The following is a 24,869-nucleotide window of genomic DNA, read 5'->3' as shown; positions in this document are numbered from 1 at the left end:
GCATTTCTGTCATCCTTATGTTCTCAGAGAATGTTATGCTCTGAAATTTGTAAACTTTCATGTGATTGTTAGTAGTGCACAAATGTTGGGCTGTGTAGAACTTCATTGTTCCCCATGAGGTGTTTGATATGGCAGGGTCCAGGCTTATGGTGCCCATTTTAATGTGGCTGGAGTCAATCCACTGGCCTCAAAATTGTTCCATGTGGGAACTCTTGTACCTGAATACTGAAGTATGCTGTTGTAACACTCATTGTTCCCTTGTGTTTGGTTAGAGCTGTCAACAGTGTTTCCAGCATATTTGAATAAAAATTCCATTAAGGTTGACTTCAAAAGTCAAAGTATGGTGACATCCTGGTCTGTATGATGTGAAGAGTACTTTCCTGACTACTGCACATAATGGTTGTCCTTGGGCCAGAAGTCATTTTTCTTGTGTAAACTGCAATAAGTCACATACTTCTCAGAAAATAATTCTGTTCAGCAAAGCATGGAATTAGGAAATTATGCCAACAAAGCATTGCAGGCTGAGACTTCCTGCTCTCGGGTAATTCACATGTTTCAGTATCCTTAGCTTTTCAAATATTGTCACTTGCATTGTTTGCCTCGGTACTTGCTCAGCTGACAATTTCAACTAGATTTCCTTTGCAACTGCTTGGTTGGTTGGTTCAGCACTAGTATCATGTTTCCTCTCCCATGTCCACATCAGCTGTTACGCTGCCTGAAACAAAAGCAGGTTTATCCAAATGGAATGGGGTACTTCAGTGATCCTGCCAAAGCAGTCACTTTAAGCCTTTCTCCATTTTTCCCTTTGTTGGTACTTCTGCACTCACACACAACTCACTGACTCCTAAAGAGTGACTGTATTGGTTTAGTGTAAATGTCTGTTTCATAACTGAAACAGTAAAATAATCTACAGTACAATGAAGCTAAAAATGCTTCTCCTAGACTTCAGTGTGGGTATAGCTGTGAAAGAGCTATTTGCACATCTGTAAAAGGCCAGGAGGGGACATGGAATCCAGATATGCTTAAATTGATGACATGTAAGTCAGGTGGTGCTCTAGCTCAGAAGGGTTGAGTGTACTTTCCATGTGACAACAGGTGGAAACTATGGTAAAGAACAAATAGTATTAGAATGAGACTGTTGTTCAGCTGTCTTCAGATGTCTCAGACTTATATTCAGCAAGCATAAGCTTGCTAATACTAAGACTTTGACCCTTTCTTCACAGAAAACTGCCAGAATGTGTGCTTCCTGCTGTGCTCAGACTTGCCCCACTTATTACTGTTAGTTTAGCACCTTATCTGCAGTGCTGTATTCATATCAGTGGTGAAAGATCCTGTCAAGTACCACTCACTGATGTGCATATAGCATTGATTATCTTTAAGTAGTCCAAAAAATGAATTAATCAATGTTGTCATAACTACAAATTGTGTGGAAGGCTCTTTCTTTGGTGTACTCCAGGGAGTGTGTGTAACCACAAACTGGTTTCAGGTTTTCAGGAATGTTCTCTTTACATGTCAAACTTTCAGTTAAATTTGGAAAATTCTTAAACATTCGTAATGTTCCTAATTTTCTTGCCTTACAGCAGTGGCCTCAATGTCACAGGGCAATTTACTAATGTACAAAATATTGGCATCTTTCATGAAGGATTTGAATTTGTCATTTCAAATTGTCATTTGAAGTTAGCTTTTGCCTCATTGTCACTAAGGCTCCAACAGAAAGGTTTCCTATTAATTTGGGAACTCGGTTTGCTTCATTCTCTTCTAGAAACCAGTGAAATGTTTGAAATGCAGTTCTGAAATAGCTTTCCCTGCTTCCTTAAAGTACCTGGCATTTCCTTAAACTGTTCAGTGGCTCTTATTGACCTCATAATTGCCCTCTGGCAAAGGACAGCAATGTCCTTTGAGGTACTGAGAACATACTAATCTCGAAAAACACTAGAAATCTGTACATTGTTGCACACAAACTTGGGGCTTGGTAGTGTTTCCTGCAAGCTGTTTAACTCTTTCCTGACACTTAATTTTTACTAGTCTCGTTTGAACACCTGTTAAAATCAGTGTTCAAACCTTGGTAAGACTGCCATACAGCTTGCACTGCTGTAAAGCTTCAGGCCACCTAACGCAATACTCTGTCCATCTTCTTACACTCTGCACGTAACTCCTGTGCAACAGCTGTCAGGTAATGTTGTTTGGCAATCAGTGGTTCATTGCATACAGTATGTCTAAAAACTTGTCACAAGGAACTTAAATTGCATCAGTCATCAGTTAATTTAACTAATTTGTACTTGTACTTGTGCTTAAATAGTTATGTTTTGATCTTCAGTCCTGAGACTGGTTTGATGCAGCTCTCCGTGCTACTCTATCCTGTGCAAGCTTCATCTCCCAGTACCTACTGCAACCTACATCCTTCTGAATCTGCTTAGTGCATTGATCTCTTGGTCTCCCTCTACGATTTTTACCCTCCACGCTGCCCTCCAATACTAAATTGGTGATCCGTTGATGCCTCAGATTATGTCCTACCAACCGATCCGTTCTAGTAAAGTTGTGCCACAAGCTCCTCTTCTCCCCAATTCTATTCAATACCCCATTAGTTATGTGATCTACGCATCTAATCTTCAGCGTAAACCTAATCTGTAGCACCACATTTTGAAAGTTTCTATTCTCTTCTTGTCTAAATTACTTATTGTCCATGTTTCACTCCTGTACATGGCTACACTCCATACAAATACTTTCAGAAATGACTTCCTGACACTTAAATCTATACCCGATGTTAACAAATTTCTCTTCAGCTCCCCAAATAACAATGCCTTTACTACTTTCTCATTTCCTAATCTAATTCCCTCGGCATCCCCTGACTTAGACTACATTCAATTATCTTTTTTTTTTTTTTTTTTTTTTTTTTTTTTTTTTTTTATTATTATTATCATCCTCCTTTCAAGACACTGTCCATTCCGTTCAGCTGCTCTTCAAAGTCCTTTGCTGTCTCTGATAGAATTACAATGTCATCTGCAAACCTCAGTTTTTATTTCTTCTCCATGGATTTTAATACCTACTCCGAATTTTTCTTTTGTTTCCTTTATTGCTTGCTGAATATACAGATGGAATAACATCGGGGAGAGACTACAACCCTGTCTCACTCCCTTCCCAACCACTGCTTCCCTTTCATGCCCCTTGACTCTTATAACTGCCATCTGGTTTCTGTACAAATTGTAAATAGCCTTTCACTCCCTGTATTTTACCCCTGCCACCTTCAGAAATAGTTACAAAACACTAAAATTTGAACCTAACATCACACTAACACCATAATTACATGCCATTCACAGAACGTGAAGAAAAACCATACTTTAAGAAAAATTGTAAAAGTTCAGTGTCTATTGTATTTGTGTGTTTGTGAAGTTCAGTGAATTAGACATAATGTCTCATATTGAGACTTCATAATATGAACTGTTGCTTCCTCAGTTTCTGTAATGCAGTTTATGCATAGTAAACTGTTGAGCCATCTGTGCTTTGCGCATGTTGAGACTATTTTGATTTTGCAAATCCACAGGGTGGTTGAAGTCCAAACATGGTTTAGATTTTGTCAAAAATATGCTGTTTGGAACTTTCCTGATACTTAGTCTTTCTTCTGTTCAGCTAAGAGATTCTCTACATTTTTTCTTTGACTATGTGCAATTAAACAGGCTTTGGAATTCCTAAGTTCATTAACCTTCATTGATGTTAACTGAGCATGTTTACTGCCACAGGTTGGGCTGACTTAATACACCGGTCTTGAGACACACACTCCCTATGATTTACTCATTTCTACATTCTGCACATTTTTCCTTACTGATAACACCAGCTTGTTTTCCTCCCATATTTTGGCATAAACTATGTATGGACTGTTGTTCCCAAAAAAGGGATAGTGAGATGTGTTCAGACTCCAGATAACAAGGAATTAGGGAAAGTAAAGAATATTAAATACACTGTTCCACATATATTCTGCATGCTCATACAGCTTACACGTAAGCTGATGATAAAAATTGCTTTGTGGGCATGAATATTAGTAAAAGTGGGTCCAGTTTTGCTTGTAATGCTTTAAGTTATCAAAACTTGCAGTTAGCTCAAAGTTAAGTGGGAGTAGCATGAAACTATTACTGTTATTGCCTGTTAAAGTAATTGTTACAAAGAGGTGATGTAACCACAGTGTAAGGATTTGTACTCAAAGTAATTTCATTGATAGCAAACTGGCTTGCTTAAATATTGAGCAGTAGCTGCTTGTGATATTAAACAAACAGATGGGCAATCTTCTACAGAATTAACTTTAAATTGTCATTTAAATATTTCCACAGGGAGGGAGAGACCTTGAATAATAACAGGAGCACTTAACTTTTTACCATATATTATAAAAGAAAATGTGTACATCAAATATTTAGTGCATCAGAGCAGCTAAGCAACTTAATTCTTAAACAGCAGAAATAGAAGTAGATCTTCATAACCATGGACACTTCAATGTTATGAACATACTTAGTTCAATGTATTTACACTGTGCAGTTAATCTTTGATGATAAAATACATTTATTAACATTCACAGCACTATCATAGATGCAGGTTTTATAGTTACTTATCACCTACAGTGTTAATCAACAGAAATAGTCTTGTGCTTTCTTAAGACTGCAAACTTACATCTCGTATAGGTCTAATTTCTGTAGCTGTTTTCCAGAAGTCACTGACTTCAGCAAGCATGCAAAGTGTAGTGGCCACTAACAGGTTAAAGCCACAATTGCAGGCAGTTTTTTTAAATACATTAAACACAAGCTGATTTTAAGAATAACTTTAAAAAGGAACAGTGGACTTCGGTATAACAACTTGGCTGAGACTTCAGCTTATATTTAAATGCAGTTGACATTACACAGAATGCTATCTTCTGTTCACATACTAAAAAAGTCAAAGCTGGTCTTTGTTAAACGTTACAGGTAAGAGGAATATATACATCTCAGTTCCAGTATTTCCTCAAATTAAACAAAGAGGACCTATTAAGGCAATTTCTGAAAAACTTGGATATTGGAGAAAATTTCTGCTTAATGTTGTAATATTGCTAACTTTCACATTGTGTAGGTCTTATTGTTCGTCTTGAAAAGTATTTAGCTACTTCGGAAGTTTTTTCACCATACAGTGGGTTATCACAAATTCACTTCCATTCATCAGGGCTTTAACCATATGGTTAGATTGTCTAAAATACTCTGCAGCATTTAACATAGCCTGAGAGATTAAACACATGGGCATTGTAAGCTTACCAGCTTCACACTCTGAAGTCTGAAGGTTTAAAATTTCACTCTGGGACCCTAACCAGTTATGTGAAGAAACATAGATTATGAAAAAGTTTACTGCTAGATCCCACTTGCAGATTTGTACATTGATGACTGTGTGATGACTTATGCTTTGTGCTTGATGCTTGTTTAGATACCTGTATTACAAAAACTATAAATTTGTAAAATGCTTGTGTAATACATATTAGCTGTTAATGTAAGGTACTGGTAGCAACTTAGTGTACAGAAATACAGTATGTACAGAAGTTTGCAGTTAAATGGTATAACTAAGAAATGGCAAAAAGTACTATTTTACAGGAGAATAGTGTGCATGATTCTCAGGACCCATCAAAAAGTTGGGAGAAAGTACTTTTAACTTACACAGTAGAGTAAAAGTAAACTTCTAATAAAGACGAAAAATGAAGGCCCCAAAACTATTTTACTGAATTTTGGAAACAATTGTATTTAAGGATTTGAACACCCTAGATGAAAATTAGACTATTTTTGGGGAAAAGTAATTACTGACAATGAGAAAATGGGTGCTTTTCAGTAGACTAGAAGAATCTAAAAACAAAATCTAACATTGAAAAGTTTCCGTGGTGTGCATCTATAGTAAAGAGTAATTGCTTATAAATGTAGCATTCAGTAGTTCGAAAACTACCCTGTGACTAATTTTAATGAAGTAACTATTTGTTACTGACAAGATCAGAAAAGGAAAAAATGAAATTGGCATCAAGAGTGCTACAAGAATGGATAAGATCATCCCACCTTGCTCTTAAAATATCTACTAGCAAGGTTTATCTGCATGTGTTTACTGGTTTCCATTATGAGCCCCAAATAGGAATTCACAAACCACAATACCAGATGCCTATTTCCATGTGAATTATGAATTGCACGATTCATAGATTCATCCTGCATTTGCTATTATTGTTAAGCACAAATGTTAGAAAATGAGTGGATTAACACTTACATTAAATGTAATAATCCCTAGTTTCTGAAAGGTGTTAACTTTGTATATTTTTGTAGAATAAAGCCTTCTGATCTTAGTTGCATTGTCTCGGATAATGCTGTAAAGTGTATAGATTAAGTTTGCTAGCAGTCTGATTTCTGCCACAAGCAATATTCAGTGTTTGGTGGCAGAAGTTCCACATGTAAACTACATTGTAGTAAAGTTAACATATTTGCAGGTATGGACCACCACATCTTCAAGAAGCTGTCAGGATCCCCAACATCAGTAACTGCTCTGGGTCAGGATCTGTTCTGGACTATCCATGGCCAGCGCAGCTTGTACTGGGCCAACAAATTCGATGGTGCTTCGAAAGTGAAGAAAATTGACCTTAGTAAGTATGCCATGTGGTGGACAGTGTACAGCCATGACAAGATAAATTGAACCAAAGTATCATAGACATAGTACTCTCAAAGAAATTTAGATTTAAACCTAAAAAGTAATACTTTTGGGATAAATCTTTTACAATTTTTGATAACATCAGTTAAACCTTAGATAAGTTAACTGACCAGGTCAAGAGCTGTCAGTTACACTGGAGAATACATAAATCTGTTTGGAGGCCTCCTTCAGAATTCTGGCCTCTTGTCATTTTGGAGTGATTTCCTCAGATTCCTGCACCCTCAGGTGATAGTGACACGTTTGACATTAACCCCGGGTTCTATGCCCACATTTCTGAAAAACTTTCAGCTTGCTGTCTTGCCCATCATTGAAACATTACTGCAGTCCTGATACTAGTTTTCAGGGATTCTGAAAACACTTCTAGGCAAGCATTCCCCCACACAGTTATTGAAAGTTGTTGGGATTGAGTACTCTAACATATGCTATTAGCAAATGTTTTTGCTAGCTAAACAGATATAGGTAGATTTTATAATACCTAACAAAGGAAAATCCAGAATGGAGTGTAACAATATATTAAAAAGGAAAATTGACATGTGTGCACCAAGTCTCAGGAAACTAGTGTGGCATCAGTTGATCAAGACTGCAGTTGTGTGCATGTTTTTGATGGCCTTACTGACTGATAGGTTTGTGACATACTTTTGACACATGCTATTGATGTTGGTAGGGGGATGGTTCTGTCCATATTCATCAGCAGTTACACTAGATCTGAGACATAGCAACTTGGAGCATCTGGACAGTGACTTAGGTTTTCTGGTAAACTTAGTTGTTCTGGCCACATTTACAATCTGCGTAAATAAAATATAATCACAATAAGATTACTTCATGAAATGGAGTATTTCAGATGGTAACTCATTTCACAACTTTCTCCAGATGTCTGTGACATGATACACAATAACAGGAACTGCTACTTTAACATGAGGTATGGGCCTCTTGCAAGACCATGTGTACATATGATTTTATAAAAAATACCATTCTTGGTACAATTTTTTCTAACTATTACTATAATTAACCATCTGACTTATTGATTGTTGCCTGTTAGTGTCAATAGTTCACAAATTAAGCATGGAAAGTACTTGGATTAAAACTTGCAATGCCCTGTTTAAAGTTCATGCAATTGTCTATATTGTGATGTCATACAATAATTTACATAAAATATTGCGAAATGAGTACTATCCTGTTCAAAATCACTAAGGGCAAAACAGTGCTTCAATGATAAACTGTTACTTGCTAAGCATCAGCCTGACAAACTTGCAAAGCAGTGGTCAAAGAATATACATTCATCTTCTAGTTCAGGAATGACTGGGGTGTAATGTAAAATATTGAATAAATTTGAGTTTCCTACTGCATGGCTCCCTTAATAGATTATTTTTACATGCATTTTGATGTTTCTTCAAAGTGTCATCTTGTTTGCATAACTCATTTATCCTGGCATGTTCAAAGATAAAATCCCGTATAAGCTATTTCACTCTATCCTCTAGCCTGTATTTACGAAAAACTGTAGTTTTGTTTCTAAACATCATAGAAACTTGTCTCTTTCTCAGCGGGATTTAATAGTACAGTCCTAGATTTTCGGCAAAGTTGTTGTCCCCCTCTTGTGATCAATATTTTGATGACATAGCCTTAAAGTGATGGAAGTGTAGCTGTTGTGTACTTGTCACCCAGATTCCAACTAGACTGAATTACTGAATAGTCAAAAGCCAGAATATCTGAGGAAGGAAATAGACAGAATAAAAACCAAAAATAACCTACCTGCCATAGGCTTACCCAAATCTGGAAAGACTCTCGTGAAACCAATGCATCTAGAGGCATCTAATGTCTCTCACTCCCTTAAACTTAAAAGGAGTATATGGAAAGTGCTCTAATGTAGTTTCCCACAAACTACTCAGTGTAAGAAGTTAGAGTAAGTGAATGTGTATTGGATTATCTGTAGATACCCGACAGTTTCTGAAGTCACTTTGTATCTAATATAGATATAATTTAGATGTCTTTAAGCACACTTTAGTCTCAGCCAAAATAGTGACACAATGGCTACTAGTGTGGCTTGTTTTCAATCACAGGATGGAAGCAAGGTTTTTACTTTACTTTCCCTTTCTTTCCCCATGTACAAGAGTTATTACACAGTTTATTGCGAATTAAGATGCTACAGCAAAACTTATGTAAATTTTGTCTTAATTGTGACTGATGGTGCTGTAATCAGTGATAAAAATATGCAGTTGTAATTTACAGCATGCTATTCAGTGGATGTGGGAGGGTAGAACAAGCCAGTGTTGACTTGCAATTTGAAACCCTGTTTGTAACAGTGCATTCCTCCAACATATTTAACAGCAAGACTACTTGGCGTGCCACTCTGGCCATGTAGTGAACAGACGTATCATCAGCAGTGACTCAGTTCAATGTCTGTTAGGTATTTCTGGGGGTTACAAGCCTTTTGGTCTCTTAATAAAAGAACCAAAATGAGAATATTCCTTATGTCTAGTCTTCAGCAAGACTCGGTACAGTCCCTTAAATGATACTGATCATACAAAAATTTGAAAGTTTTGAATGCCATGAGCATTGCAAGAAGACAGTTTTGGCAGTGTCACTTCTCCATAGGAATTAGTTTGGAAAGGTTGATGAAGATGTCGCATGTTAGCAATGAATTCACTGCAAGCCATTTGTAATCATTTTTCTAAAAACTGGAACTTGTTGTTGATTTTTCTAAAAACTGGAACTTGTTGATTTTTCTAAAAACTGGAACTTGTTGATTTTTCTAAAAACTGGAACTTGTTGATTTTTCTAAAAACTGGAACTTGTTTATTTTTCTAAAAACTGGAACTTGTTTATTTTTCTAAAAACTGGAACTTGTTGATTTTTCTAAAAACTGGAACTTGTTGATTTTTCTAAAAACTGGAACTTGTTGTTCATTTTTGGTAAAGGTAAAAAGGATTTTCACGAAGATTTATTCTTTCTTAAATTCATTAAAGAGACAAATATGAACACTATTTAAATATACACAAGAAAACATTCTTGTTGTAAACTCCTCTGAATAGTGGATAAATGAACAACAAAAATAAAGGCAGGTTTCAAACAGAGCACAAAATGTGAAGCTGTAAGAATAGCCACTGTACCACTGCTTCAATTGTACTATTTACACACTAAAAGGCACAAAGTTCCACAAACATTCCAAATTGTTTATTTGGAAGTGGTAGAGTATCTGCAGGGAAACTGCTTGCTTGTCTTCAATTGAAGATTCTGGTAAATCTTGGTATGACACTTGTGTTCTCCTCATAGAGCAACATAACAAAGGATAGTTTTTGTCCTAAGTCTTCAAAATCTGGGTGTATATTATATTCCGTATTAATGTTGCATCTCTTAGCTGGGTCAGACTGATGTTCTTTGCATCTCTGACTTCAGTGATATGAATAAAACAGAACAAACTGTCTCAGAGCACTACCTCAAAATTGTGAAATGAAATATGAAACCAGTATCACAGTGTGAACTCTGGTACAGTGTAATTCTTTTACTGAAATAAAGATGCCAGGAAACCTATTAAACAAAGACAGTTGGATCAATTTAAATAATGCTTGGGATCTGGCAGTCAATTTGAGTGCCTCTATCTATAACATCCACCAGAGTTAAAATATGCTAAATTTGCAGTTGACAGAATCAGTGCTAACTCGTAAACAAAAGTATAGTGGGGATGGGAATAGAACGGTCACAAATAAGTGAAACCAAACAATAATTCAGTTGGGTTGGAGTCAATGAGCACACAACAGCAACCTAAAAATCTTGGTTGACAGCTTGGCCTATCAACAAAATGAAGCACAATTAATAATCAAAATTGCTACATAAACATATTTGCTCAATTGTTTTGCTTACTTTGTTTTAATGACATTGTCAGTTGTGACTTCATCCTTACCAATAAATATAAACAGTATTATCACAGATCCTCATCGAACAAGTTCTGACACTGTGTGGTTGTGCTGTGCCAAGTGGCATGTAGCTGAACCTAGTTTTTGCAGTTCCAGCTGTGGCCAGGTCCATGGTTTGCTTTAACAAATTAGAGCCCATTATAATTAAACTGTGCTGTCCAAATGACACAGAAATAATTTTCATGTCCCCCCACCCCCCCACCCCACCCCACCCCCACCCGTCCGGGTTTCAAAGCAGCACTGAGCTGTAATCATAAAATTTGTAGCTGTGTTAACACTTCACAGATTAACATACTGTATACCGATATCAAAATATAAGATTGAAAAATCTTTCATGATTACATTTCCACCAATAAAAATAAACATCAAATTCTGAAAATTAGAACTAAAGTCCTACAAATTCAACCAGCTCCATGTTTGTTTGAATCTAGGGTTTTCAAAGTAAAATCTTGGTTAGGAAGTATACATCAACTGTGAAAAGGTTGAAATGCTTCATAAAACATACTATAGTATAAATGACAGTAGGAATTGTAATGTCCTGTTTTATCTTGTCCAGTGTGTCTTCTGAATTATCATGTACCCAGCAAACCAGTTTCATCTAATAGAAACCTGGTAAAATGAAAACTACCTCCTAAAGTAGCTTCGTGTAGGCTTGATTTCCTTTACATTGAAGCTCACTTCAGAAAGATAGCCTCTGTTGGTTTTAAGGTCTTAATTACCCACACGTGAAGAATGTTTTGGCAAATGATCTGTTAGCCACACTGCATGGTTGACTTAAATGGTACTCCCACTTGTGCAGTAGATGTCACATTCATTTGCTTTTGAAAAGTAACAATTAATTTAGCTCAGTTCTAGGTTGGAAGAAATGTTTCACTCCATACTTAAGAATACTGTAATAACCCCTGATAACACTGTTCGAAGTGTCTACTCAAACATTACAGTGCAATTTGAGCCCACCCAGTGGGAAAGAGTAAGCTTAATTTTCTCATCTTATAGATTGGTGCTATGCATGTGTTGGAGACACCAGGAAATAAGTCTAGAGGTTGGATTTTTTTCTGTGCCTTGAAACATTTAAGTTGCCACAAATTCCTAGTGGTTTACTTGTTACTAAGGTGTTACAGCTCAGAGCTGCAGCTGGTATGTAGATAAACCATATTGTTTACTGGTTGGGTGTAAGACAGCTATTGTTTACTGTACTGTGATCATCTCTACCCCTTCTCTTGTCCAGACAAAATGGAGTAAATATTAAAACACTGGTTTTGTGCAAAAATGTATAAAAGTGAATTTCTTGGAGCATGGGATTGACTTGAGATTGTGGTCAGCTTACGCAGTATTTGGGTGACTTGCCTAGTGAGCAGGGAGTCTGGTCTTGATGTAGGTGTTGCCTTAACATGTTAGCATGAATTTGTCATGAGAATTGTGTATTGTGTAATTTTACATTAAATGCTAGCAGTCTAAAACTTCAGTTAATAACTTTTATTTTCAAATTAATGCTTATGACTGCAGTAATATGTAGATTACACACCTATATGGAATCTGGTTTTATGGTTAAAATTAAAATTTTAATATATTAAGTGATTCAGAGCAAAACAGATTTACAATAATACAGTGCCTGTGTTCAGAAGTATATTTTTTCAGACACGGTTGCATGTCTGAAGGAACAGACACTGCAGTAATGACAGACATTATGAAATACAGCAAATGTATTCACATGTGTTAATATGGGCAGCCATCACTTGTCCAATGAAATGACAAATCTTGTGCTGGACTACTTGTGACAAGTGGAAAATCCAGGTTTGAGTTCCAGTAAAACATAAATTTTGTCATTCCTTTATACAGCTGGTGGCAACCCTTATTGGTAACTGCAAATTATTTGTGTAATTATATATATGTATGTGTATATAATATATTTAAAAACAGATGTGACTTACCGAACGAAAGTGCTGGCAGGTCGATAGACACACACGCACACGCACATATTTAAATAGGTCTGCTTGTGAGATGTCTGCTTGTGTCTGTATATGTGTGGATGGATATGTGTGTGCGAGTGTATACCCGTCCTTTTTTCCCCCTAAGGTAAGTCTTTCCGCTCCCGGGATTGGAATGACTCCTTACCCTCTCCCCTAAAACCCACATCCTTTCGTCTTTCCCTCTCCTTCCCTCTTTCCTGATGAGGCAACAGTTTGTTGTGAAAGATTGAATTTTGTGTTTGTGTGTCTATCGACCTGCCAGCGCTTTTGTTTGGTAAGTCTCATCATCTTTCTTTTTATATTTATTTATTTATTTATTTATTTATTTATTTATTGTGTGTGTGCTACTTTTTGTAATGTGGTAGTGAGATTGTGTGCTAATATAGACCAAAGTTTACATGTAAAAGAACTGGGTAGCTGACCATTATTTAAAAGGAGTGAAAATGGCAACTATTGCCAATAAAAACACATGAAACTTGTAACATTAGCAATTTCTTCTCTGATTGTGTGGATTTGTGGAACTTGGAATTTCAAATCCTGAAAATAGTGGCCAGCCATGTGTTCCTCAGTTTTGCCCTCACATCAGTTTACCATTTGGTACACGAAGTATCATTTTGCAGTGGCTGCGGACGACACGTACCACGTAGTGCTGACTGCTGTGAGGGGAGTGGCGCTGCTGCCGAACCACCCGTGCCATCGGGGGAATGGTGGCTGCAGCCACTTGTGCCTGATGAGGGGACAGAAGCAGGTGAGCTTTGTGGGACAACAGCTTCTGAGACTTCAGGAAGCAGACCCAGATTGTGACTCCTGCTCAAGGTTGAAGTAACTTGGAAAGATTAAGGGGTGCATTTTATGAATAGTGCACAGGAGCTGGTGCAGGAAGAAAATCTTTGTTAAAAAGAAACAATTTTAAGGTTGAGTAGTTTCTCATTGCTACTAATATTGCAACAAATTTCATATAATTTGTCAAACATTCCAGATAAAATTATATATAAATGACAATTTCATGATTAAAACTGCCCAAGAACTATATAAATACAAAGTGTGTGTAACTGTAAAAAAGTGAAATGAGTGGCATGTTAATCCAGGGTGTATACACCCAGACAAATCTAGGAAAATCCAGCAATTATTTAGAATCTTGGAATTTTTCACTTAGTTTCCACTTAAATTTTTGTTTATTAATAACCAATACTTCATCCAAAACATTTTACTTTAGCCCATTACTGCAGAAGAATACTGTAGCAATAAAACATAAGACTAACACAAAAATTAAACTTTTCTTGCAGATTAAATCTGCCATTTAAGACCAGAAAACAAAGTGCAAACAAAAGCATCTGTTGACAGCAAAATGTCAGTTTCTGTAATGAAGATGATGTAATACTTAACTGTATTGTGCCACAAGGGAGAGGACATTATGGGTGGCTGGTATCCTTTAAACACAAATACACACATGAATTAAAAAAAATTATTCATATGAACTGAAAATATTTAACTTCAATAGAGTTCATGGTTCTGTAGTAAAAGCTTATCAGGAAGTCGTCCTATTGACTGATGTAATGTCCATCTTTGTAATTCTGCTATTACAAACTTCAGTTTGTCACTGCCAGTTAATCACAATTCTGGTCTAGATAATTTAGTCCCACTATAGTCACTAATCTGGTCACTGTGTATTGCCATAACCTGTAATGAACCAAACCTGATGGATGCCAAACTGATCATTTAGTGAGAGCCTCCGGTCAAACCAGTTGCATGTTTCGAAAACACAGCATTCACTGCATATGCTAAAGCCTGTTTTTCTGGGAGCTGGAAAAATGGGCTTTTTTGTGCCGTTGCAAACACACGTGCAGAAAAGGCCAGGTCCAAACAGTTTAACATGTTATGTGATGGGCATTCTTGTCCTTTAGTGAAGTCTTGCCGTAGATGATTTGCTTACCATAAATTCACAGGTTTGTTTCCATGTCTAAATGGCTGTCAACATAATTTTGTGCTCATTGTGGCTGCTTCAGACGGTCGCAAACGGTGAAAAGACCCTTCAAATCGGGTCCTGGTCAAACTTACAACATGCTATGGCACCTGAATCGTAGTGCTCTAAGATAGCCAATACTTGAGGAAGTTATGGCTCAAAGTACTTCAGAATCAGTTCCCATATTCTACTATCTGAGATAGTGAATGTTATTGCATCACAAATCATTAAATCCCTGTAAAAGTTGCCACAACCAAACTGAAATTTAATCTTCGTAATAATGCCCATTAATTCTGTGTACCACTGGTGGTGTCTGTCCTGGCTTTTTCTGCAAGTCAAAGAACTTTTATCTGGTTGCAGCTACTTGGACTTGTTGCTCACAGTATTGAATTAATGCAGTGATTACTTATCATACCTGAGTTTGTCGGGAGATGCAGTTGGGAATAGTTTCTGTATTAACCTGAACACTGTGGACCCCACAATTGAAAGGAAATATTGTAATCTTACAGTACCTTGAACACGGTGAACTTGACCATGTGCTTGAGCTGTCAGGTATTCAATCCATTCCACCTGTTTCTTTAAACTGCCATTGGTATACTGGTTGGCAGCACTGGGGAATTCATGTTACATCAAAAAGTAAGCAAAGCCTCTGAAAGAGATTTGATTACATCTGCAACTCCCCTCCTGGAATACTTGCAAGAGCACAACAAAAAATTAGCAGGTAGAAACACTTGAACACAATCACCTCCTGCAAACTAAAACAAGAGAAGGAAGCAAAATCTTCAGCCAAGTTGATTATCTTAGTGCCACTGAATTACCCTAGTTCGCCACTGTAGAGTTGGGTACCCGAAGGAAGCAAGGGGGAGGGTGTTATGGGTGGCGGGTGTCCTCTTCCTAAAACACAAATGTGCGTCTGGATTAATGCTGTTAATTTAAAAGATCTGGAAACATTTAGTTAACTTGAATAGTCAATGTTTTGTGGTACAAGCTCATCAGTAATACCGTATTTACTTGAATCTAAGCCGCACCTGAAATTTGAGACTCGAAATTCGAGGGGAGAGGAAAGTTTTAGGCCGCACCTCCAAATCGAAACAAAGTTGGTCCATTGTAATATGAAACACAATTTAGGTCAAATGAAAGACGATACAGCTACAGTAGTTTGGTTCGAGTCATAAGCTTAGCAGTTAAGCTTTACCAGGTAGCCATTGCTATGCGTCAGGCGCTCCGTCCGGATTTATACGGGTACCCTTCCTTTTTCACGTGCTTCGTCTGGTTTGAATCGATTGCTTATTTTGCTTTGATCTGATAAGTGCCGTTTTCTTTGTTATAGGTGTTTACGTCACTCTAGGCTGAAAATGCATTACTGTCCTGTGTAATGCATTGTTTTTCGCATTTTGATAGTGCGTGTTTACGGCCTGTCGCCGCTCGCGGCATGACTTGCTTTTGTGCGCGCTACTGCCGCTTAAAAAAAAAAAAGAGGAATCGTCTCATTAGCGAAACAATGGCAAGAGACTGCTATTTGTTGTTACTTACACTGCTGCTTTCTTTGATAATGATCAACAAGAACCAAATGCATATGATAGAACATGTTCTGAACGAGAGTTTTGCGAAAATTTTCCTCCGTTTGAAAATCTTTGCGGCCGCTTCTTTAGTACATCAAATTCTGCACAGAAATTAGTCATCTTACATTTAAAATCTAGTCAGTTGCCGTGCTTCATTTCTGACTGTATCACTATTAGGCATAAGAATAATACGAATATAAACATGACACGATACGTATATTCTTCCGCGTTTGCTGTTGTCTCACTCTAGTTTCGTACTTTATTACGCAGACAGTATTTAAATGAGATAGCAGGAAACACGGAAGAATACATGGCAAAATGTTTATATTCATATTATTCTTATGGTGAAGAGAATACTGCATGTGATTCACATTTCATCAGGTTCCTATTAGCAACCATCTCTTCTCACAGGTAGGAAGAAAGTCGGAACGTAGAGTTGGCCATATTGACAAACATCCCAAACAGTCTTGCCAGTGGATTTTCGTAGTACATTGAAATGCTGCTACATTCGAAGATGAACAATACTGAATTTGTATTTACTTCATTGGATAATGTATGGAAATGCAGTGGTCGAAACTCGGGGCGGAGAAAAAAAGCTCGTCTTCTACCTTTTTTAAATTTATTTTGGCGCCAGTATTTATCTTCGTGCCCACAAAGCACGCTGTGTAGCGCTACATATATTAGACGGCAGAAGTTAGTTGTTGCGGCACCTATCAACATTTTTCAGATCTTCCGCTTGCTTTGCACTCGATTCTAAGCTGCAGGTGGTTTTTTGGATTACAAAAACCGGAAAAAAAGTGCGGCTTAGATTCGAGTAAATATGGTAGTCATCTTGTTGACTGATGGAAATCACATCTTCGTAATCTTACTATAAAAACCTGTTTCTCACTGCCAGTAAAGTAAAATTCTGGTTGAGGTAAACTATTCCTGCTACAGCCACTAATCTGGTAACTGTACTGTAGTGTCGTGGCCTGTGACAAACTAAACCTGTTCTGTGAGTAAACGGACACATGCCAAACTGGATGATTAAGGCCCTCTAGTCAGCAGTGGCAGGTTTAAATACCTGCTGTCCAGAGGGTGTTAGCTTGTTGCTTGTGGGTGTCTCTGATATCTCTTATGATGTGCTTGATCCAGCAATTACTAATCTATCTTTGCACTTAATCTTCAGACTGGTGTGCTGATGACGGCTTATGCCAGCACAGTAACAAGACTGACTTTGAGATCGACATCAAAGCTGCTTACATTTCTAATAGGCCGTGGGAAAATATTGTAAATGAACATTTGAGAAGGAATACTTCGAAAGTAATTTCCTTTTATGCAAGAGGAATTGAGGCATGTGTGCGACTCTCATTCTAAACTTAACACATTGAGGACCGGTCGCTTAAAAATATTTTGGGTGCAGAAGACTTGCATTTATGCCATTTAATTTTACTGGCTCTTTCATGTTTCCTTTCTATAAAAAGATACAGATGCTAAGAAGATGAAGCTTCAAATTTATTCATTCATTTTTGGTTCTTACATGAATTATAGTTATTGCTATTTTTTATAATTTTTATTTATACTTCAAAAAATTGCTTTGGAAGCTACTGTGCTGTATTGGGTGGAATTCGTATATGTAATTTTATAATATGAAAACATGCAGTGTTCATTGCCATGCATTGATCATTCCAGAATGTTTTTTAGTAGTTTTTCCTAAAGGGCAGTGTAGTTTGGTGCCAGCATGTAAAATACAGGATTGAAAAGTTTCATAGATCAGAAGGAATGTATGTTGGTTAATATAGAAAGATGTTCTTTCATCCAGGGTAGAGTGTACTTTAACTTGGAAAAAGTGTTTAACTGGGAAATCGACAAAAATTTGACTTGGCATATACTTGTAATCCAAACTGTTCTCCTTCTGGTTTAATTTGATATAGTAAATTTTTATTGATAACACCAGGTTTTAAACAAATAGTGTGAATTATGAAACTGCAGTAAAATAAAATGGACTTAAAATATGTCTGAGTATTGCAATACCTCATGGTAAAACTTTGCTGGCCTTAAGACAGTTGCTTGTGTGTTAATGTAGAAATTGACACCTGTTTCCTAACAAATGTGTAGTTGATGGCTGTATGGGGATGTCAATAGTACCTCATTAGTTAGCTGATATGAGCATTCCTTTGTAACACATATTTTAATAAGCTTCTATTCTCTAGTCTGTATGCATTAAAGTTGCCTAAAAGTTGACACTACAGGCAAAGACTGTCTGGAAAGACTACGTAATACTAAAGATATTGTTGAATACCCTGTATTTTTCCAAAATGCTGTTCTTGCTATCGCTAATCTAATTTTGTATTTACCTCATTTCAGCTGTTGTCAGTTCTTTGCTACCCAAATAAACTAGCCTACTTCACTTCCTAATAAAATTCCTTTGGCATGGACCAATTAGGACTAAAATTCCATTAGCCTTGAACCTCCTTAGTAGAGGTTCATCTTGGCTCTTCAATGAGCAGTTGAATGTAATGGCTAATATCTTCCATAGTTGTGGTGTCTGACAGAATCAGAATGTCATTCAAACTTTTTTTTCCTTTCCTTTTCTGGACTTCTTTTCAGTCTTCTCCATGGCTTCCTTTACAATATGTTCAATGTATGGACCGAATATGTGTGCCACCAGCAGCACCAATTCGGATCACTTGGCTTGTTGCTAGCTGCTTGTCACCATTCCGTTGATAAGCTTCAAACACATGGACTTTTCTGCAGTTTAGTTTTTCTGGACATCCTCCATTTTCCCGTATCATTCCACAAACTCTAATTTTCTTTTCAAGTAACTTCTCTGCAAGCTCTACAGTTATAATAATTAACCATGTAGAGGTGATGCCACTTTCCATAATGTCAGTAGGTCCATCAGTGTTTCTGGTAAGGCTGTCCAGTGCCAAAATAGATCTTAAATCAGGAAATGTATCCCATACTAGAATCACACAGCATCCAAATGGGTAGCCATATTTCGTAATTTCTGACAGATTGTAAACTTAGATACAGTGGCATGGCCAGTTCAATTTCATTCTTTCGTCAAATGTTCTGACTTAAATGTTTTTTAAATGTTTTGGAAAAATAATCAATTACGAATTGTAGTTGGAAAAGCTGGTCAGCATTATCCAGTTTACTGTTGTCGGGTAAATGTAAAAATATTTAAATTGGTTGTGGGACATCGTTCGCAAAATATCCATGTATATCAACAGATTTGTTGGCTAATAATCATTGATTCTTGCTTTTTTACAGCTCACATGAGGATAGCAAACTCAAATCATTTTCTAAGTTTGGGTCCTATGTTTACAAATTTGGCATTTTATTAAGTTTCTTTCTACTGCAATTTTGACTGTAGTACTTGTTAGTTTTGTTGCTGATCTATTCAAATAGATCATTCCTAGTATATAATTCTATGCTATCCTTGACACTCTTTGGGAAATATATTTGGACCCGGGATCCTTCAAATTTATTATTGGTCCTCAGTAAACAAGTCTGACCACTGTGGACTGTCTTCGTCTGATTCATCTGAATCAGTTGGCAACCATAGTGTTCGCCGAATTCTTCTTGGACGTATTGCAATATCTTCCCACGATACTGCTTCACATTCACTTTTTCATATCCAGTGTCTTCCTAATCGACTAAATTGTCTGGAATGTCAGACACATCTGCACATTCATTGTAATGTCATCTTTTGTCTGCCATGATGAAAATGCAAAAGTACTTACAAAACAAAGTTCTCGACATGTGTAACTCGTTACCTAAACAAAACGCCAACAGAATGAAAAGATACTAAAGTAATGTTGCTGGCCATTGCAAGATACCATGCTAAAGACACCACTGTCGTGTTGCTGGCTGTAGACTGCTATTTCGTGTAAAAAGACTGGCGTCACCAAACGGCAGTTAATAGTTGCCTCGTGTTCCTGTAGTTTGCCGGAACCCAAACTGATCTTCCCTGCTCATTAAACTGATAGTTAAGCAATGATACTTACTAGCATTTGCCTTCTACAGAACTGGAATAATCAAATTCTTAAAGCCCAATGGTATTCATAATATTTGTTGAATATTGGATTGAATAGTTCTGTCAAAATTGCTGCTCGCTGTGGTAGTCAGTATAAGTAGATCCTACACAACTTGCAGTGCTGTTGCTAGTATTAAACTGAAGTGCTAATGGGTGCAGGCAGAAACAGTAGCAGTCTAGAGCTGACAACACTGAAGTATTGCCATAAAGATTTAAAAAATTGTCCACAGTATTTTGCAGCAGCCTGTCTGAGTAAAATAATCTAGTTTCTCGAGTCAGATAAATTAAAATTATCGAGCTTTTGATTACTATCTACATCGTGTAACTTAACAATTGCTGAAACACTCCAGAAAATGAAAATAGGTCCAAATGACATAATGGTAGTCTGAACGTTGTCCTGTATTGACACCCTTGTAAAAAAGTGAAATGCTGGATCTTTTGGTCCAACAGTTTCCACCTGGAATTGTAAAGACGTTTCCTAATGTTCTAATGACAAAGCACTTGTTCTGTGATGAATATTGTGAAGTGACGGGTGGCTCAGCAATGGGCTCAAGACTCTCTTGTCCTCTTTCATGGAGTACTTTGAGGAGCAGGCTCGCAACTCTGCATTGTTGCCTCTGTCTCGCTTCCTAAGGTACGTCGATGAAACCTTCCTGATGTGGCCTTCTGGTGAAAATATACTACAGCAGTTCGTGGATCACATGGTGTCCATCCCAACATTAAATTCCATAGATGAAGAATGGCAAGCTACGGTTCTTGTACGTTCTAGTTGAGTGGCAGTCAGGTCGCTGGTTTGGTTGTTAGGTGCACAAGAAACCAATGCACAGTGGTCTGTATTTGAACACTGATAGTTTTCACCACCCTGTACACAGGAAAGCTGTTCTGAACACATTAATACTCGGCCAGTTATTTCTGACGACCACCTACAGGCCGAATTGCAGCACTTGAGACAAATGTTCAGAGACAATGCTTGTAGCAGAAGACATTGCAAACATTTTCAGGTGTCATTGAAGAAAGATGCCTTGCAAATCAGCAGAAGCAGAGCTGATGGCTTTCCTGCCATACTGTGGAGCAATGAGTAACAAGTTAGGACATGTACTGCAGACACCCAGATTGAGACCAGTGTTGTGGCCCACCCCAAAGATATAATGCAGTCCATTAGGTGATGTAGCTTTTTGTGTGCCTGGTGTGTGTAGTGGCCCTTGAAAGTGTGGCAGCATCTAAATCGGCTAGACAGCTCCAATAGCTGCAGTTTGTTATACTGACAAGGGAACCTCCCCATCGCATCCCCCTCAGATTTAGTTGTACGTTGGCACAGTGGATAGGCCTTGAAAAACTGAACACAGATGAATCGAGAGAACAGGAAGTTGCGTGGAACTATGAAAAAAATTAGTAAAATATACAAACTGAGTGTTCCGTGCGTAACATAGGCAACATCAAGGAGACTGTAAGAGCAGAAGTGCCGTGGGCCCGTGGTTAGAGTGACTGCGGTACTAGAGGACCTTGGTTCAAGTCTTCGCTCGACTGAAAATTTTACTTTCTTTATTTTCGCAAAGTTATGATACGTTCGTTCATTGACGTCTCTCTTCACTGTATTAAGTTTAGTGTCTGTTTTGCGACCGCACCGCAAAACCGTGGGATTAGTAGACGAAAGGACGTGCCTCTCCAATGGGGACGGAAAACATTTGATCGCATGGTCATTGGTCAACCGATTCCTCCACAGGAAAACACATCTGATATATTCTGTACGACACTGGTGACGGCATGTGCGTCACACGACAGGAATATGTTGTCGACCCACCTAACTTGTACACTTGGCGAATGGGTGGAAAGATTCTTCTACTTTGCCCGATTTAGGTTTTCTTGTGGATGTGATACACTTCCAAAAAAGTGATGAAAACATAAGTTTTTCACATAAACTGAAAATAAAAAATTAAAATTTTCAGTCACGGGTAGACTTGAACCTAGGACCTCTCGTTCCTCAGCTGCTATTGCTAACCACGGGACCACCGCGCTCCTTGACTCAGTGTCCTTGATGCTGCCTGTCTTCGCATTGACTACTCAGTTTGTATATTTTACAAATTTTTTCATAGTTCCACATAACTTCTTCCTGTTTCCTCGATTGATCTGTGTTCAGTTTTTCAAGGCCTAACCACTGTGCCAAATTGTAACTAAATCTGAGGGGGGTGCAATGGGGAGGTTCCCTTGTGAGCACAAGACATATTAAACAAAGTGAGCTCAGAAAGTTGGCCAATGCTGAGCATTGCCTGGTAAACACACACAAAATGAGAGCATGTTGTGACTAGTGTCGCCATACTGGGATACTCGGCTGCCTCTTTCTGTAAAAGTGGCAGCTAAGATTAGAGTGAATAGCAAGTTTTAGGATACCAGGGGTACACCCTTAGTAGGGCATGGGGGTGGGCTTTGGATCTGGAAAGGAAGCTACGATGGAAGCTCGACGTATGTAGGAGGTGGAACAGCAGTTTCAAACATGGCACTGGCCCCCCACAGCAGGCCCTAGCTGCTGTGGGCTGCCCAACTCCCCTTCTGCGCATGTGCCAAACGTCTCTAATTGGTACCAGTGGCCATAATTGTAGATGTAGAAGTGGAAAATTGTGCCGACGCCAGCAGTCAGTAGTTTTACTCCTGACAATGGTGGGCAGAGCCATTGAAAGCTCAGTTTTATTCCAACTGATGCAGCTTGAAAACAGAGGTGACTTTATACAAAATAGTGTTCAATTGTTGGTTGAGGTAGGCCCAGTAAGCTGCTGTGCCCAGCCCACTGAAACTGTCTGGGATCAACTTATGTAGAACATTGTTGGTAATTGTTAGGGAATGTTGACTATTCCAGGCACCTTGCTATGACTTGGGCCTCCATTGACTCTGAAAATAGTTTGTAAAATATTTGATTGTGTGAAGAAACTGAATACAGATTTGGGTTGCAGGTGTGTGGCTGTTGCTGCAGGATAACTTGACGTGCATCGTGCCGGCAGGGTGCAGGGCGGACGAGTTCCGCTGCGAGCGTGACAAGCGCTGCATACCTACCTCGCGCAGGTCAGTTTGTTGGCAGTGGCAGCTGTGCTCACTGTGGTGCTCCACTGCACCACTGCACTAATTTTCTAACTATTTTTGATTATCTTAAAACTTGCCTGTGAGCTTACACTATACAGCTTGGCAACCTTGATTACAGCTATTTGACAAATCTTGTTCAGCTCCTTGTCAGTTTTTCTTTATTCCAGGCACAAGACATCTGCAGATATTTAGTGCTGAGCTTAAATACTGATCAAAGAAGTGGGGGTAGTGTCCACGTGCGGCAGGTCGGGGTTTAATTTCTGGTTTTATTCGTCATTATCTGTGCATGCTGCAAATTGAAATTCACATGCCTCAGAACGGCATCTGCTTGATATACCTTCACTTGACAATTAGATTCTTACAAGAAGTAAAAGCAGCATGGATAAAAACTGTCACCTAATATCTACAATTATTGAGGTCGCACAACTCTAGTTATGAAAGAAAGTTCTGATTGGGCAGTTAGAAAATGGATTGGCTTCTGAAAAATGTCTGAAATTTACACACGTTTATTTTGGCCTTAATAAAGGAAAAAGTACTATTCAGTCCACATTTAAACTATTGGCTATTTCCTTCCAGTTCATGATTCACACAAAATTTCACATTCACTGTGGCCAGAAATCTGTCCAAACCCGAATGAAATTAAATGTTGTCAGTCATTAATTTCAAAGTTATTACATTCGGTCCTTCTTGTGGGTTTCTAAATACTGCTCGCCAAAAATGCTCAGTTGAATACTGAAACATGCCACGCAGATTTTATGAAGACCAATATTTCACATGTAAATATGTCCAACACGTTTAGTCAAAACCTCTGAAATTTTGCCAGGTAGTCCTCAACAACTGTCACCTTAGCTCACCAATTACTCACACTAAGTAATTCATCGTACACATTTTTACTGGCACTAGTAACATGACCTTCCACGTTAAGCCAGAGACACTTCCTTCTTCCAGCCTCGCTCCCAGTATAACTATCAGGTAATGAGTGGGAACAGTCTCAATTCTGATTGGCTGACCATACTGACTGCAAATCAGAATACTCACTTGTGATCATACTCGCACCATAACTGGTCTGCACCAATCATACACAAAAGCATTTGCATCAGTTTGACTTAATATTACAGTAATGTTTAATAAATGAAAACAAGACAATTCTGGAAATATTCTTGAGATACAGATTTTACTCCAGCTGACTTTATGGCTGCTGTTAAAATAGCAAAGTGGGTAAATCCCCTAGAATCGTTTTCCCAAGACAGGCTTGTGTAAGTCTTGCACGTTAAGACTGAATATAATGAAATACTGAAATTTGATGAATGCCCCACGTACACTCTTTTACTCACAAGCTCACATAACACACCATAAAATATTGATTTTAATAATTCTATACCTTAATACTTCAGACTAGTATTTCATAAATTTTCCTGGGTGAATTTCCTTTCTTAAGTTTTGTTTTAGTGACTTTAAATTTCTTCTATCTCTGAAAATATGCCTGCTATAAAGCTAATTTTTTCACACCACCTTCCTATTAAGAAAAAAGTGCAGCATACAAATTTTGAAAAAATACAAATTTTGAAAAATTGCTCAAAAACAACTATTCTTTATTTAGGTTCTTTATTTAGGTTCTTTATTTAGGTTCTTTATTTAGGTTCTTTATTTAGGTTCTTTATTTAGGTTCTTTATTTAGGTTCTTTA

The 24,869-nt window shown here is 37.8% G+C and overlaps 1 protein-coding gene across 1 annotated transcript in view; it reads left to right on the top strand.

The window, feature by feature from the left end:
- The window catches only part of LOC126212751 (vitellogenin receptor-like), a 175,219-nt gene that overhangs the window by 85,109 nt on the left and 65,241 nt on the right, over window positions 1–24,869 (top strand). Inside the window, exons 18-20 of the mRNA XM_049940159.1 lie at window positions 6,467–6,619; window positions 13,186–13,365; window positions 23,057–23,165. Coding sequence (XP_049796116.1) covers window positions 6,467–6,619; window positions 13,186–13,365; window positions 23,057–23,165 — 442 coding nt within the window. The remainder of the gene's footprint in view (window positions 1–6,466; window positions 6,620–13,185; window positions 13,366–23,056; window positions 23,166–24,869) is intronic.

The sequence above is a fragment of the Schistocerca nitens genome, chromosome 11 (genome assembly GCF_023898315.1).
Source record: "Schistocerca nitens isolate TAMUIC-IGC-003100 chromosome 11, iqSchNite1.1, whole genome shotgun sequence".
Classification (NCBI taxonomy): domain Eukaryota; kingdom Metazoa; phylum Arthropoda; class Insecta; order Orthoptera; family Acrididae; genus Schistocerca; species Schistocerca nitens.
Note: the sequence above shows the minus strand (reverse complement) of the source record. Positions and strands in the feature narration are given on the sequence as shown.